Source organism: Mauremys reevesii, linkage group 1, assembly GCF_016161935.1.
Source record: "Mauremys reevesii isolate NIE-2019 linkage group 1, ASM1616193v1, whole genome shotgun sequence".
Lineage (NCBI taxonomy): Eukaryota > Metazoa > Chordata > Testudines > Geoemydidae > Mauremys > Mauremys reevesii.
In genome coordinates, this window is record NC_052623.1 from 102,742,937 (window position 1) to 102,760,663 (window position 17,727).

The following is a 17,727-nucleotide window of genomic DNA, read 5'->3' on the forward strand; positions in this document are numbered from 1 at the left end:
CTTAAAAATCATTCCATTTTACACCTGCCATGTTTTGAAGAACTCTCATCTGTACTGCCTCCAACCTTTTGTTGTCTTTTTAATTTAACACAGTTGCTTCCTCCACTTCTCTTGGTAGCTTAACCTGTGCATCACCCTTATTTAACCCAGTGGCTATTGCCAGCTTATGGTAGCCAGAATTAAGTTTGTGTTGTGGGGGTACTTTAAGTCTTTTGCTAATTTTCAAAAGGTCGGCCACTCTCCGTTCTGGAAAGGCATGAGGCACTAATGGGCAACCTTAACTCTGTGTTAGGATGTTTTTGGGTAATTATAATATCAATTCCCTTTTTAATGCATTTATAATGGGATTTTTTATTAGAATGAAATATTTTATATAATTTCTGTAAACAATGGTAAAGTGCAAAAATAAAACACTCTGTGTCTGCTTCAAACAACAACAAAATGTCTGTCCTACTTGTGGATTATACATGGTGAAATAGGAAGATGTGTTTCATATTGCTTGTTAGGCAGATAAATACATAGAATGGGATTGTTGTAGACACATTGGCACAATGGTTTAATAATCTTTGAATTACTAGTTCGGGGAGAGATTAGTAAAAGTACAAGTGGCAAGTAACTATTGTAGTATTAATTTATTTGGAATATATAGGCCCAAAGAGTCAAAGATCCTGTCATTGTCCAGTGTTAAACAGTGTTAAACAAGGTATGGGGTTTGGTATACAGAATCCTCAACTTGCTTAGTACCATAGCAAACAAACCATTAGAAATCTTTATTAAAGATACAGAAAAGAAGGAAAAACAGTTAAAGCACTGGATATGTAAAGTATTAAATAAGACTTTCATTTTAACAACATCCCTTGTTCCCTTTTCCTTCAGCTGACAAGAATATTTAGAAGGGGGAAAAAACCTTGTTTGACAGTCTCTTGGATGGTATTAAAGATGCTAATAAAGACATCCTTTGGGGGAAAAGAGAAAAAATTAGCAGAGCTGGGCTGGAGCCTTCATTGGCAGTGATGGTGTTAATGTCTGATCCCATTTCCTAGAAGACAAATCAAGACAAATGTGCACAAAAGGGGAGAGAAAAGAACAGCAGAGAGAAAATGCACCTTCTGTGTCTGGTGGTGACTCTCACTTGCAACCTCACTGCTGGAAAAACACAGGCACAGGACATGATCTTTTCAGCCATTCAGAGATATGACAAACTCACTCCAGCATCAACCTATTTAGGACATTGCTTTTAGCTGCCTCTTCTGGCTATAGGCTTTCAGAATATACAGTGTTAGGCAGCTAAGCTAGATTCTTATTAATCAGAAGACTAAAGGAGAGAGAGAGGAAAGAAAATAAATTAGGTGGGGAAGGAAAAGGATACATGGAGTATGGAGAAGACAGAGAAACTTGCACATCCCACATGGTGTTTGGGATAGAGCTGGAGCTGGTAGAGGGGACGGTATCATTGTGGTCCTTCTTTCTGGTCTGGGTCCAATCAGAACATCTTTCAGGACCAGGATTAAGAAGGGCCAGGGTGGTAACCATGATGGTGAAACTTGCTCCAGTAGCCAGATTTTCTCCCAAAGTCTCTTTCTTTAATGACCTCATAAAGGAATGATGGGTGGAATAGCCCTTCCCCTCATTATGTTGGCCACCGTTTAGGTCTAGTTTCTGACAAACCAGTTTTGGTTCATTTATTTCCTGTCCACGTTTTTTGTTTACTAAGCATGATCTTAACACAGTCCTTGAATTATATCAGCAGGCCTTTTGTTTGGACTACTACAATCTTTCTGTCTCCCTTATGTACCTTTTCCCATCAACATTTGTCATTATAGGTTATTGTGACATCTTATGAACTTTCATGTTGATTCCAGTGCTATTTCAGCCTCCTTTCATTTGTTTTATTAAGTTGCTTTTTAAATCTGAGGTCTCTCCCTCTGAGGTTTTTGTTCTTTTCTTTTCTTTTTTTTTTTAAAGATAAAGCACCTCTGTCAAAGAGTCTTTTATTAGTCCCAAGTGCCCTGTCGGTTCTATTGACTCTGCTCTTCCAACATTATCAGAAGTTCTTCACGTATAACCTACAAGCTGTAAAAGAGGATTTTCAGGTAAATTTTAATTCATTTATATAGAAGGGGGAGGGGATTTCTATATATTAACTCTGTCCTCCTTGATTCCCCAGTGTATTTCTCCTGTAGTTTTCTCCCCCCCCCCCATTGTCTCGGACTCTGGGCTTGTTTACTTGGGAAGTTAGTTCAAAATAAGACAGGGTGTGAATTTAAAGCACAATTGTTTAGCTAAACTGCACAAAGGCACGTTAGTTCAGAATAAGAGTGTCCTGGCTAGTCAGTTAGCTGCTGTGCTAACTTCCTATGTAGGCAAGCCCTTAAATCACCAATTTGTTACCATCACTACTCCCATTTAGGCCATATCACCACCCATGAGAGATTTTTTTCACTTCTGCTAAAACAAACCATCAGAGTAGCTCTCATTTCCTTCTGCTGGGACCCTGATATTATTTCATCATCTGTCTTTCAACAGAGGAGAAGTGTGAGCCTTGTATAACTTGAGCCATGTCTAACGCTACCACTTATGTCGGCAAAACGTGTGTCGCTCAGGGGCGTGAACTCCCCCCTCCCTCCCCAGCAACATAATTTTTGCTGGCATAAAGGGTAGTGTGCACAGCACTATGTTGCCAGGAGAGCATCTCCCGCCAACATAGCTACTGCTGATTGCTGAGAGGGTTTTATTATGTCAACGAGAGAGCTCTCTTCTGTCAGCATAGACCAGGTACACGAGAGATCTTACAGCAGCGCAGCTGCATTGGTACATCTGTGCACCTGTAAGCTCGCTAGTGTAGACATGGCCAAACACATTTAATAGTATATGATCTTTTGATGTGAATAGGAATAATTTTGTGTTGTTCATAGAACAAGCTGATAAGATTCCTTATGCCATTGCTGTTTTTAGCCTGGTCTGCACTTAAAATTTAGGTTGACATAGCTACAGCGGTCAGGGGTTAGAAAAATTCACATAGCCATAGCTATACCAACATAACCCTTAGTTTAAATGCAACTAGGTTGATGAAAGAACTTGGGGAGGGAAAGTTTCTACAGCAATGGAAACCCCTCTTCCATCGCTGTTGGTTGCATTTATGCTATGCCATAGATATGCTGCTATAGTCCCTGAATTATAGACATGGCCTCTGTATATTCAGTTGTGGGGAGGGAGAGCTTCATCCCAGCAGCTCAGATTACGGCTTCATGTAATATCACTATTCAGGTCTTCCAAATATCTCGTTAAGGTCCTATGTAAAAAGAGGACCTGATGTTTCTGATAGTTCAAATATAAGAATAAGCAGAATAAAGAAATTTTTTTACATTATAAAGAAACAGTAAGGGCAAACCCATATTTTGTTTAACTTTGGCTTTAGAGTTCATCATAAAGGGAGTCCTAAAATCACTTTTTCTTTATGCTGCTGAAAAATGGTTAATGGTAGCAGTTCCCTGTTGAAAGGAACCATCTTTTTCTGTTATCAGCACTGCTATATGCAAGTATCTGTGGAAAGCACGGTATATTAGTATTTGTAAATATGAACTATTGAAGATGAGTTGATTTGATTTGAATGGTAAGATAGTTTAAAAAAGAAAATCTTACTTGGAAATGTTTTATTTTGTTAAACAAACTTTCTAATATCTACTAATCACTTTAGAAAAATGATTACAGATATATGTGGACCACTGTATTTACTCTGAATATTGTCACTAAATGTTTCCTCCTCTTTTGTATTATGTTAAACCTAAACACAAATCCCCTGAAGAATTTCTGTGAAGGATGGGAGAGAATTAAATATCTTGGTGCTTTTATATTCTAGATTTGGAGACTTGTATTTGGGAGAACAGTATGTCTTGATCTGAAAGATACATTCTGCAGTAGCTTGCTCATTTATAACTTCAGGATATTTGAAAGAAGATATGGCAGCCGAAAATTTTCAGTAAGTGTCACTTCTACCATTTTCAATACTCACAATGATTGTTAAATCCTCTGGCAATATTGTCAGATATTTATATTGTTGTAGTCTTTTTGGATAGATACTTTGTTTCATACCATGTATGCTAACCAATTTTATTAAATGGCATGTTTGATTTTAAATATTATGTTAAGGTTTACTCTTAATTGAGATTTTATTTCCATTAATCAAAATGTATTTTAATTGTGATTTTTACCCATAAATCACAATTGAATAACCAAAGAACATTTTTAGCTTTTTTCATTTAATAAGTAATGGCTCAAGCTAAGAAAAAATGTTGGTAGGCTACAGCAAGTTTTATGTGGTCCATGAAAGTGAATTTTAGTGAACAATCCAATTCTTTATAGTTCTTTAAGATGAGAAAGACTGGTCTGGTAAACTTGTGTTGTAAAATCGTACTGTAATGTCCAAGGAAATAAACTTAGCTTAATTGAACTATAAAATAGACTTTTTCAACTTTAAACATTAGAGCTTTATGTGATCCATATGTTTAATCTTATAGAATTAACTAGCTCCAGTTAAATTAATTAATTCATGTTTGGGACCTATCTGTTTTGTTTGTTCCTTTTCAGTCCTTTTTATTGGGCTGCTGGATGCTGTCAGCTTTGTTTGATCTTCTCCTTGTAGAAGTTGTGCAGTATGCATTTGGCATCACCATCAGCAGTTTGCCTTCTGGATTGTAAGTAGTTCTTAATGGGCTTGGCTTTGTCTTAGATACGATTTCAAGGGATTACTTAGCACAGATTTGAGTAAAATGACCTACTGATGTAACCCTTCAAATGCAGTATATCCTTTTTTACATAAAATGTAAATGTTCTTGGTATGAATATTCATTTGTATTACACTATTTTCCAAATATGACCTATAGTAGAGTTGAAATATTTTTACTATTACACTTCCACTTTGTGATAACTTTCAATTTCACAACATTGTCTTTTTCTCTGTCTTGGAGTAACTGAAAGGAGTTACCTTGCAGTGCTGGCATCTTTTAAGCTTTACCCAGTACAGTGTTCCTGAATATTTGTTTTGATTTCATATTCTTTTAAGTGCTAGCTATGCTGCTGAAAGCACAAAACTAATGTTACTGTAACTCACTTTTTAAAATATGCAAAACTATGCATTTCATACTGGAAGGTACTCCATTAGTTCACATTTCAAAACTCTTGTTTTATAGGACAGTATGTCTATATGTATTGCATTTCATATCTGAAGAGTGAAGTATTTAAAAGTTAAGATTCTTCAGGAGCTCAGTTTCAAATAAGTTTTGAGATTTGTATAATAAAAAGAACATAGAAAACTAGATGGCTAACTGAGTATTTGCATTTAGGTTTATGCTTTAGTGTGGTCAACCTTACATAGTCAGGGGTTTCCATATACTGCATGATCTTTGGTATTAAGAAAAGATTTTATAGTCACTGTTTTCTAATGTCAAATGTAAGGGCTTTCGGTTTCTGATCCTTAGTATATCTCATGGAAAAAACATTAGACGTTCTCATAAGCATGTGGAAAGTTATACTGTAGTTAGCCTACTTAAAAAATGTGTTTTTGTTAGACTTTCTAAGGTTAGCTATTGTAAGTCTTGTAGTGTGTCAGTATTCGGAAAGATTAGAGGTGGGACGTACACTGTTTGTATGTCTGTATAAACTAAATCCATTATTCAGGAACAAAGTATATACTATCTGTTTACGCTTTGGGGTATTCCAGACATTAGTAATGTTGTATATTACGCTTACAGGAAGTAATTAACAATTTGAATAATTTATCTCTTCTATTATTCAGTGTACTTTTTATTTATGATTACAGAATTTCATTAATTTTAGGGTGTCAAAATACTGCTACATAAAAGAGATTTTATGTAAACCAAATGTAAATATCAGTTAAACTTTCTCTTCAGTTCATGTTTTTGTTCTCCTGGAAAAAGCTGAACTTATGAATATAATAGATTCTTTGATTTCATATACTATCTGGCATGGAAATATAAAATCTTAATGCATCATATATAAGCAGATATGTTAACTAGTGGTCACACTGACATTCTGCATGTGCTTTATTTAAATTGTATATACACTAGCATGTACATTGACTTTTTTACACCTGGAAATATTTACATTTGATTGAGAGGCAGTACATCATGGACAATATATTTATTTGCCTGCTACACCCAGATGGTAGATCATGAATATTTTAGTTCTCCTGGATTTACTGAGAAAAATGTAAAACACATTGATGAAACATTAATATTTTAAGTCTTTTTGGTATTCCGCTTGTCCCACAGTTATGCTACCACAGATCTAATGGTCTAGCTTATCTCTAGCTTGCTTCTTGCTTGCTTATATATACACACCTGCCCCTGGAAATTTCCTGCATGCTCAAGAAAAGGGGGTATTATTCACAGAGCTCATGCTGCAAAACATCTGTTAGTCTATAAGGTGCCACAGGATTCTTTGCTGCTTCCACAGATCTAATGTGTCCCAATATTGCCAACTCCAGAGCATTCTTGAATACAACCAAGTTGAAATGTCAAACTTCAGTGAAAGTCACTTGGCCCCATTATAAGTATCTTCTAATGTTGTTGTTTATATCATTTCACTGTTTATATTACTTAGTGACCGTAAACTCCCAGATCGAAAACTCTTCCTGCGCACGCTTCGAAGATAGTTGCGATAAAGCATGACACTGATAACTCTAGCCTGAAATTGTTTAGAAACAATATAGTACAGAATAACATCTAAGCACGTACTGAGATTCATGAGAAAGGTGGTAAAGGCTGCCCATGGATTGTAACTCTGGTCTTCGTCTTGCAGCATCAGGAAGGCAAAACAAATGTGGAAGGGCACAAAGCAGACAAGCACTTGCACTATCAAAGTAACTATAATTTTTATGGATCTTTCCTTAGCTTTGGGTTTCAGTTTGGAAGTCCTGCCATGGACAAAATGGTAAATAATGACTAGATAGCATCCAATCATGATAAACAGGGGAATCAAGAAAAAAAAAATCAAACGAGAAAAATTTAACATATTGACTTCCTTTAGATGGATGATATCGAGCATCTTCATGCAGGTAGTAAAATTTGAGGCTTTATCTGGATCCGAATATAAAAATAGCAAAGGGGATGTTGATGCAAGGGTCATTATCCAGATACCAATGCAAGCTAGCAGAGCTTTCCTTGTATTCCTAAGTTCTTTGACGTGTTTGGGCTGGACAATAGCCATATATCTATCAACACTTATAAAAGCAAGCAGCCACAGAGCAATGCTTGGATAAAACACAGTGAAAGCACCAAGAATCCGACAGAATATATCTCCAAATGGCCAAGCTTCTTTTGCATAGTAGGTTATCCGAAAAGGTACGGAAAATATAAAAATTAAGTCAAGTAATGCGACATTCATCATATAGACTGTTATAGTTGTTCTTTTCTTGGTGGTGCAGCTGAAGACCCATAGTGCAGTGATGTTCACTAGCAATCCAATTATGAATATAAAACTGTAAAAGACAAGTGATGCAATCCTGTACTCTTCTGGGTGCATAATGTTTTGACTATGATTGTATTTATTCATTTTTTTCTCCTCTTAAAACATGATCCCTAAAAACAAATGAAGTTAATAATGAGAAATGAAATTACAATCAAAATTAGAGTTGGAAATTTGTATAGAAGCAAAACAGGTAGTTCTTATTTCTTGACCACAATTATTTTTAAAACACATTTAAAAATAATTGCAGTCAAGAAATAAAAATACATTTTTATTTTTGTAACTCCCAAAACATGCTAGGCTTACTTTGTCTATCAACATAATGTCTACCCCAAAGAGATTACATATAATATCAAACTTGTAGGGAGTGATGTGTTATTTAATAATTAAAATTAAAATTATAGTTGTGTTTTTTTAAATAACTAAATAAAAATGTGTCTTGTAAAAGGATTTCCTAAATATAATGAAAAATGTGAAGTCAGGGATTGCTGAATGTAGCTATGTTTGGCCTTTAGTTTGTTTGTATTATTGTAGCATCTAGCAGTCCCAGGCAGGGACCCTGACCCACTGTGCTAAGCACTATACAAAAACAGAACAAAAAGACAGTCCCTGCTCTCATGAGCTTACAGTATCCGAAGTTTGCTGTTTTAAATAGTTGCAAATTAAACAGAACTCTTCTACTTGTCCTTAAATTTTGTAAGTAGCCTTTTCTAAAGAATATACTCCTCGACAGTATATTTGTTTTAAACATAACTAAAACTGAGTAATAAAAAGAATAAAAAAACATGAAATTTAGTGTAGTTCCTATACACAAGGAAAAATATCAGTTGTGAATCTCAGGTACAAACTGTTCCCAATAGAACATATGTACAGTGTTGCATATGAAAGGCATGAAAAGAAGAAAAAGGTATCTTAATACCTACTTAGACTCTAAGTATAGTATCCATACCCAGGGCTTGAAATTTTTTTGCCAGATACACCGCTCTCTTGATATAACGCCACCTGATATAACACAAATTCGGATATAACGTGGTAAAGCAGTGCTCCGGGGGGAAAGGGGGGGGGGCAGCTCTGCGCACTCCGGTGGATCAAAGCAAGTTCAATATAACACAGTTTCACCTATAACGCGGTAAGATTTTTTGGCTCCCCAGGACAGCGTTATATCGAGGTAGAGGTGTACATACTAGTGAGAGGACTACATTTATAACTTTTATTTTAATACAAAAATTCGCAATGGAGAATGAACCACACAAATTTCACAACAGTGTCCTTGTGAGAAGCTGCTGGGCAAAGGGTTGGCATTTTTTGTATCAGCCTCTTTGTCATAAGTGTTTTGAAAACTGAAGTTTCATCCTGCTACCTCAGCTGCTGAAAGAGAACAAGAAGCTTTCTTTCTCCACCCTACTTTGGTGCAGTGGTCTACTATTTGACTTCCTTAGCCTCTTGGTGGTTGCCAGTGTGCCTGTGCTACTGTACCCCTCCCCCAGCTTCGTAGTTCCTGAAAGGAAAGAAGAATATGTTCTAGTGTTCCTGCAGCCTCCTGGCTGCTTTGTATGTGGTGGGTTCTCTATTACTCGACTCTTAACCCAGCCTCCTGGCACTTCGGGGGAGGGGGGGGAGGAGGAGGAGTGGGATCACAACTACTTTATTCCTCCCCCAATACCCGTGGGGTGGGTGTGTGTGTGTGTGTGTGTGTGTACATTTTAGGCTTGTAAATGACGAAAGGACATTTTCCATTTTAGGCTTGTAAGTGAAGAAAGCATTTAAAGAGTAATTTAGTTCACTGTTACTCTCTGTATTTTTTTTATCTTTTCACTGTAATGTCTGCCATCTACTTTACTTACTAATGCAGAGCTTCCAGATTAGACCCGTGGTTTGTTTAGTCCAGTATTCTGGCTGAAAATGGCCAGTTACAGATGCTTTTGAGGAGAATACTCCTGTATTGAACAATAATGGCATGACCTGTCTGTATGAAAAATTTCTTCCTAATCCCTGTCAGTTAGAGTTAACTTTTGTCTTGAAATGTGAGGTTTTATCTCTTGCTTTTTGTTGTTCTCTATAATGGAACTGTAGTTTATTTCATTAGTACAGCCTCTTTGTCATAAGTGTCTAACCCTATACTCTTGGTCTCAATGAAGTTTTCTCATTTATACAAAATTCTGCTGATTCTCTGAGGAGGATTTAGTCATTAAAGTGAAAATGTTAGTGTAAGGGCAGTAAAGTAAAATGGACTATTGCACTTGGAATGGAAAAATTATGTAGTGTATTGTAGTGACAAGGAAGGAGATTTGGAGGGAGTTTCAGAAATGCTCTGAAGTGGTCAGCCCAGAGGATGGGTCAAATTAAAAGTAATATTTTTAAAAGATATTGAGGCACATCAAAGGAAGAATGGGACACATCCCAAAAGTGGGATTCTGTTAATGTGCAGCATAGTGATGAAATCTTATCTAACAATCAGTTCAATTTTGATCATGTTTTCATAAAGATATTTTTTCCTAAGAAGTTACAAAAAAGTATAACAAATTTTGTTAATAAAATACCATAAGTATAAATATGAATTAGAATTATGGGAAATATTCAAACAAGTTTGGAAACTGACCTTCTTCTCCCCCCCCCCAAAAACCAACCCCAACACCCCCAGCAACAGTTACATTTGTCACCATATCCAATACAGTCATTTTTCTACCTAGAGAACATTGTTTTAGGCAGTATGTATCCTCAAACTTTTCATTCCTTCTTTCTCTTTATGGGTTTTAGATTTCTCTCTGTAGTGATTAAATGCTTGTGATATAAATGTATTACTTCTGCGCTCCTACAACAATTTTATAAATATGATTGCAGTGTACAATAGTAGTATATGCATAAATCTGCTCATCCAGACTCCATGTTGCTTGTAGCCTGTAGCTTACTTGTAGGGTCTAGTCAGTTTATTAGATGTACCATTCTGAGACATGTAAATGAGGGAACATATTGTAACAATGAGGGGTTTGGGTTTTTTTTAATTGTTGTTGAAGACCTAATTCCCAACCTTATTTGGTTTAAAATGGGTGTCAGGACTCTGGCATGTAGATGCTACACAGGCAAAAAATATCTAGGTATATTGGGGATGGAGGGGAGAGGTTTGATGTATAAATAAATGCAACTATGACTGAAATCAAGCAATTGCAGCATGCATGGCTATCCATTAATACCAATGAGAGTGCAGCATATGTAGATCTTCATTGTGTGCATCTGAGCTGAGAATTTTGTCCCTGTTACTATATTTAGTGATGGGAATATTTAGCTGTTTAAATTGAATTAGTGGATTTATCAAAAGGTCTTAAAGGGGGCACTGGTTTCCAAATGTCCAATTGATACCCTAAATACCTCCACTAATCATTAAAGTGTATTGTGAAAAGATTTTCCTGTTGCTGATCCATACAGGTATTGTCATTCATTTATTTAATTTAATTTATATAAAAATATATAATATATATATATTTATTTTTAAATTGTGGGTGGTGTCTGAACAACTAATAAAGATCATAAGCTCACCTGAATGCTGTTTATGGGACTTTCAGGACAAATGCAGAATTGGTTCTTCCTGATTTTGACTGAGAGCTAGTACACTTGTTTTTTTGTTTATGAAGAGCTAAACTACTATTGGAACGATTGCTCAGTTTTTGGGGTTGTTGACATATACATTTTTCTTTTGTTAACACTCTTTGCCTCCATCAAATATCTGCATAGATCTTCTGTAGTTTGGGTGTATTTATGGTAATCAGCAAGGTCCAGCATATTTGCCCATTCAATATACGCAAATCATTTTACTATATAAACTACTTAAGTAAAAATCCATGTTGATGCTATTACATATGGGAAGGGTTCAATTAATTTTTAAAGTACTGAGCAAACGTCTTATGTATGTGACTGCATGTGTTTAAACAAAATCTGTTTGTTTGAATTTACAATCATACAATGCAGCTGTTATTTAAAGTCCTTATTAGGAGTGGAATTAAGCTTCCTTTTATTAGTTGTAGAATAATTCATATTTTTAAAGAAGGACATCAATCTTAATAATAAATATTGACATCTAAGTTACTTTTATGCTCAACATGAAAATAATTGATCAAACATTACTTACCTTTATGCACTATAAAGTTACTTCAGTGATGCTTGTTTTGTACCCTCAGATCTGCAGAAGGTTTAGACTTGCTTCTGTCTGTACAGCTTCAACTTACTAAAATAGAAACGCTCCTGCATAGTCAGGAAATGATGACGTAATGAAACCAGCTCTGGGTTCTCATATTGGTTTATATGTATTTTAAATATTTTTGTTAATTTGTATGTAGACAGATCATGTCCTTTAACTTGCCAGGTTTGTCGGCTGACAGAATTCTAACATTTTTCAGCAGGTATGCTTTTATAATCTGTCTTCAAAATCAGTTTCTTTGTAGAGAATATATAATACTTTGGTTGAAGTGTTTTGGGAATATAAAAAATATTTGTCTAATGTTTATTGAATACATTATTTGCATGAGGAAAATAACTAAGTTTTGGTTAAAAGGAAGTTTCTGATAAATAGAGTTTTAACATTTTGCACAGACCATAATCTCCTCTTGTGGAAATCCCCATTGTACTTGCATTGTTTTGAACTGGTAGTCAGCCTGAAAATGAAAGAAACTCATTACATTTGAAACAGAAAGCTTGAATCACTTGTACGCATTTCTTATTGTGTCTATATCTATATTTTCTTGTTGGCAAAGTAATTGTGCTTTAATATCGTAATAGCTTTCTAAAATAATACTAAATATCCATCATCTGAGTGCTTACCAGAAAACCAGTATAAACTATTTTTATACCTGGAGATCAATTTTTTTTAATAAGACACATGAAGGGAAACATCAGTATTTCCAAAGAACTGACATCTGTTTTTTTTTTTTTAAATCAAATTTAAAATGTAATGTTATGAGCCCTTTAGTATGTCCCATGCAAATTATACTACTTTATCAGGGCCAGATAAAATCTGTTTGGAATTTTTTTGTATATATTTAGATATTTGGCAGTTATTGTATGTATGACAGTGACATTCATCATATAGTGAAAAATTCTGTAGTTCTTTCTCAGTCTTTATTCTAGCAAATCTCTCAATAAGGTCAGTGGGAGTTTCTCAGAAGTAAGGATCAAGCCAGACCTGCAGGATTTGGGCCTTAGTGAAGTAGAATGAAAGTCCTAATTTGCACCACTGTGTTTTATTAGCGACCTAGAATCCTGTCACTTCTCTATGAAAATGGGTTGTTGGCCTCAGTCTGAATTTAGTGGATAGGTATTTACATCACTCGCATCAGTGTGCATGGTTGTATAGTCAGAGAGTGAAATATCTTTAACCATTTAGTATGGAACTAGTTTAGAGGAACTCATTTTGAGCTACGCATGTGATAATTTCAAAGTTATTCCAAATGAAACAAGCATTAAACTCTAGCCAGTCCAACACCCCAGACACCTAACCCATCCCAGCTTCCCAGGATGCTGCAGCTTTTGTTCAAAAATGACTTTGTGATGATTGCTCATAAAATTATATCTTTTAAGACACTGCTTAATCCTAAAAGGTTAAACATCTTAAGAAACTAATGTTTTAAGGGTTGCAAGGTGGCGGTTGGTGTTGTAGTCCAACAATGTTAAAATACCAGAGTTCACTTACAGTGGAGTGAATCACCTGTGTGATATCTTCAGACTGAGTGAAAGTTCCCTGAAATGCTTTTTCTTGGTCTCTGGCATTCATTATGCTGCTATAGATCCTATGCAGAACTCATGGAAGAGAGTATCCAGGGTGCCAAGCTCCTCCTCCTTTCCCCCAAAAGGAAACTTTATTACTTGAGAAATAACATACAGTACACCATATAAACAAATGGAAAATGAATGCAATTCTTAGCAAAACAAGTACAGAATTAATTCTGGCTCTGGATGGAAAACAGCTGTGTGTTTAGCTGTGTGATGGGAGGGATGCTGTGCAGTGAGCTCCCTCATGTTGCTGTTCATGTTAGAGGAAAATGGCAGGCCTTGCTCTCTCCTGGTGAACAAGAGATGAAGTTGAAGATGCCATGTAGTTGTCTCATTAGACTACCAGTGAAGGGTGTAGAGACCTTGTCTCAGGTTATCTTCTTCCTCTCTGCCACAGTGCCAAGAGAAGGTTAAAGGGGTGGGATTTAATTGGCATCTCTTGTGATAGTGACTTTGTTGGAGGGTAGTGACTGACATCTTGGCTCAGGTTTCCTATGTTAGCTATGTCTGGGTGTTTTCTCTAACCTGGGTCCTGTTGACACATACAAGCCTCTAACCCAGGGGTCGGCAACCTTTCAGAAGTGGTGTGCCAAGTCTTCATTTATTCACTCTAATTTAAGGTTTCACGTGCCAGTAATACATTTTAATGTTTTTAGAAGGTCTCTTTCTAGAAGTCTATAATATATAACTAAACTATTGTTGTATGTAAAGTAAATAAGGTTTTTAAAATGTTTAAGAATCTTCATTTAAAATTAAATTAAAATGCAGAGCCGCCCGGACGGGTGGCCAGGACCCAGGCAGTGTGAGTGCCACTGAAAATCAGCTTGTGTGCCGCCTCTGGTACGCGTGCCATAGTTTGCCTACCCCTGCTCTAACCTGAGATTAGTGGTGCTTTCAACTCAGCTTCTTGGTCCATCCTGGGAGAGGAACTAAAATCCAGGTGCTGCTATAATTTGGACTGGTAACCAGCCCACTTTGTAGTGAGGATGTAGGCAAAACAACTCAAGTGCTGATAGTTCTCCAATGCCTTCCCTTAATTCCCTGCATGTACTCAGGACAGACTAATTCTCCCACAGTTCTCTGGGAAAAAATCAGAGTGGCTCAGTTTACTGCAGCACCAGGCACCATGGGATATGCCCCCAGAAACCCTAGTGAGCCCTAGAAGAGTGCAGCACCAGTGAAGACACAGTTACTTTGGTATGGCTTTGCGGTGTGGCTGTTCAGACCTGGGCTAAGTTAGTGTGGCAACCTGATCTGAGCACCCAATCTTCCAGGTTAACTTTGCAGTGAAGACATACCCTAAATGTGGTGATGTGCTAAGAGTGAGAAGGTTGATGGCTATGTTTTAGCCCCCAGAGGTTCTGCTTCTGTTGTGGGAATTATGTGGTTTTGGTTCCTTCTTTTGGTCCACTGTCTTGTCAACAAGAAGAGAAGAATCACATCCTTTGGCTGCCTACCCCTACTTCCAGCTCCTATTAAAATAAATTCCCATTATTATGTGTTTCATGGAATCATAGAAATGCAAGGCATCAAGTCCAGCCTCTGCTTTGAGGTTGGACTAGGTATACCTAGACCTTTCCTGACAAATGTTTGTTCAACCTGTTCTTAAAAACATCCAATGATGGGGATTTCACAACCTCCCTTGGAAGCCTATTCCAGTACTTATCCATCCTTATAGTTAGAAAGTTTTTCCTAATATTTAACCTCAATAACCCTTGCTGCAGATTAAGCCTATTATTTTCTGTTCTACCTTCAGTGGACATGGAGAACAGTTGGTCTCGGTCATCTTAAAACAGCCTTTTACATATTTGAAGACTTATCAGGTCCCTACTCAATCTTGTTTCCCTTGTCGTCGTGATTGTGAAATTACTGGGAGGGAAGAATATGGTCTTGTTGTGGGTGTCTTTATGCCATCATTCTCACTGGAAGGAATGATACCAGTCAGCTCTGTGTTCTTGGGGAACCAGGGTGCAGTATCCAGCCTGACTCATGAAAGACACCCTTCCCCAACCAGCCTCTGCTTAAACCAAAACCCATCAGAGGAAAAAAAAACTTGCAGAGAGCAGTGAAGGGCATTGGGAGACACACCTAGACCTCTCCTGACAAGGGTGACAAAATTAAGACCTCTCCATTAGCATACAGAATGAAGAACAGAGACAACTCCCCTAGCCTCATCTGCATGAAAGATGGGACAGGGAGACATGTCAATTTGCATACAGAATGGAGAACAGAGAACAGCACTGAACTCTGGGCCCAGAAAAGCAGGGATGCACTGCATCGTGGGAATCTCTGCTCCAGATGTTAATGAACCTATGCCTGCCCACACCCAGCTCAGCAGTTATCAGACCAATTCTAGTAATGAATCCTTAATAGATATCCAAAATACTGAAGCAGCCTACTTGCATTGTGAGCTCCCTGGAAGAGAACACCACCCATAGCCAAGAGCGATCAGCCTCTATTGTCTAGCCTAAAGAAAACCCTTGAGTCATCAGTTTACCTATAAACAAATCTAGTGTTCTCCCTTGAACCATTGTATTTTCTCTACAAAAATCCCTACTCACCCTCCAGTAAGTGTTCTGATGCTTAGATCCAAACTATGCATCAGTTCCACTGGGAGTCCATCTTCTCCTGACTGACCGTGCTGGGGGCTCTGCCTGTCTCCAACACTCAGGATCCTGAGCTACCACCATCACGAGTTCAAGCCTTGTGGAGTGGGTGAGATCCCCCTTCTTTCTCTCTCTCTCTCGCTCTGTTTTCCTTTCTACCTTAGATATTAGCCTTTAATAATGTATGTTATGTTATTATTCAATAAATAACTTTTATGGTTAAGCTGGTTGTTCTGTCTTTCTGAACTTTACTCTTTTGTGTTTTTAGCTTCCCTCATTCACTCTACAGCAACGCTTCTTTTACCTAAGCTAAAGATCCCTGCAGCGCTCAAAATACTGTGGGGTTTGCTCATCAAGTAGGTTACTGCCAGTACAATTGTGATGTGAGAGTGGGGATAGGGACGTGCTGAATCTGTGACACATAAGGGTGACAGCTTGAAAGTGCTGCTTGACCCAGTCCATGGAGCCCAGAGGCATATAAGGGGAGGCAGCTTGAAAGTGCTGATTGACCCAGTCCGCTCAGACTTGCTCTGTTAGTGTGTGTGTGTGTGTGTGTGTGTATGTGTTCGGTCATGTTCATCTGGTTCTGGGGCTGGAGAACCCCAGCCCTAGGGAACCTAAGTCCTGGAGGATAGCTCCATTGGGAGGGGACTTGCAGAAGGGAGTAGAGCTCCATATGAAAACAAGTGACACAAGCAGTACACTGATAGAATTACAGATCCCCCCTCCCCGCCCGAAGAGTAAATGGAATAAATGAGCATACCCCAAAGTAACAGGCAAATCTGGTAACAGGAAGCAACTTGTGGTTAGTTTCTTTCTCTCCCTGTCATGCTGCTGTATTCCTAGCATAGTAAAAGAGGAGTAGTTACATAATGGGTTAGTCACCTGGCCTGTTTGTTGCACTGTGTGAACTTCACAGGGGATACAGAGAGCCCTACATCTTCAGAGAGAGGAATTATCCACAGCTTCGTAGGAAACAAGCTGTATCTTGCATGTTTTCCTTCTCTCTTAGTTTACCACCAGAAAGAAAGGGGGACTCAAACTTCTTACTCAGGGCAGTTCTTCAACTGTGTAGGAAACGCCTCTCTCCAATATCCCAATCTGTTAACTGTTACCAACCTTGTTGTGGGTGAGTTCACATGCCTTTGTTGGGCACTAACCACAGCCTTTACTTGTTGAAAACTTAACCTGAATTCTGTTTAAGTTTATATGATAGTGGGGTGGTAAGCACCACTGTAGTTGAGGTTGAGATTAGTTTACTGTTTAACAGTTGATTTTTCTAAGTGCATTGTAACTAGGGTGACCAGACGTCCCGATTTTAAGGGACTTGTCCCGCGTCCTGACCGTACACTGGTCGGGACGTCTGGTCACCCTATATGAGAGGGACCGCGGCAAGCCGGCGCCGCCGGTGCCACTCACCTTTCCTCCCTGGGCCCTGGCGCAGCGCGCAGCTGAGCTCCCGGTGCAGCGGCGCCACCCCACAGGGCCCGCCGCCCGGCCGGCAGGAGCCTGCAGAGCACAGCCCTGCCCCGGGCACACAGAGAGGCAGCGAGGAGGTCTCGCTCCGTTGCATGCTGCGGCAGAGCGGGGCTTGTAGATGCGGGCAGCGGGCGCAAGGCAGAGAGCCCCCTCGACCCGACCTGACCCTAGAAAGGAGCCAGAGGGACTGGGAGGGATCTGCCTGCTGGATGCTTCCTGGGAGCCGCTCCAGGTAGGCACTGCTGGGCTCACCTGGCCCCCTGGCAGGTCCCTCTGGGGGGGCTCCCCTTAGACCCACTGCCCTCAGCCCCCATCCTGACCTTGTTCCCTCAGCCTCCCCCGCAGTCCCCCCTGTACCCCCACCCTCAATCCACTGCCCTCAGCCCCCCTGACCCTG

At 38.5% G+C, this 17,727-nt stretch overlaps 2 protein-coding genes across 3 annotated transcripts in view; one reads left to right on the top strand and one right to left on the bottom strand.

Annotated features, from left to right (window-relative positions):
* UBAC2 (UBA domain containing 2) overlaps positions 1-17,727 on the top strand; it is a 158,305-nt gene that overhangs the window by 29,173 nt on the left and 111,405 nt on the right. For both annotated transcript variants that reach the window (XM_039537449.1, XM_039537455.1), the window contains exons 2-4: positions 1,966-2,093; positions 3,860-3,979; positions 4,588-4,694. In XM_039537449.1, coding sequence (XP_039393383.1) covers positions 1,966-2,093; positions 3,860-3,979; positions 4,588-4,694 — 355 coding nt within the window. The remainder of the gene's footprint in view (positions 1-1,965; positions 2,094-3,859; positions 3,980-4,587; positions 4,695-17,727) is intronic.
* GPR18 (G protein-coupled receptor 18) lies at positions 5,927-11,724 on the bottom strand. The gene is made up of 3 exons (XM_039537463.1): positions 11,609-11,724; positions 6,477-7,598; positions 5,927-6,306 (listed from the first exon to the last, which is right to left on the bottom strand). Exon 2 carries the CDS (start codon positions 7,570-7,572, stop codon positions 6,592-6,594), a length of 981 nt encoding a protein of 326 aa, XP_039393397.1. The 5' UTR covers positions 7,573-7,598; positions 11,609-11,724; the 3' UTR covers positions 5,927-6,306; positions 6,477-6,591.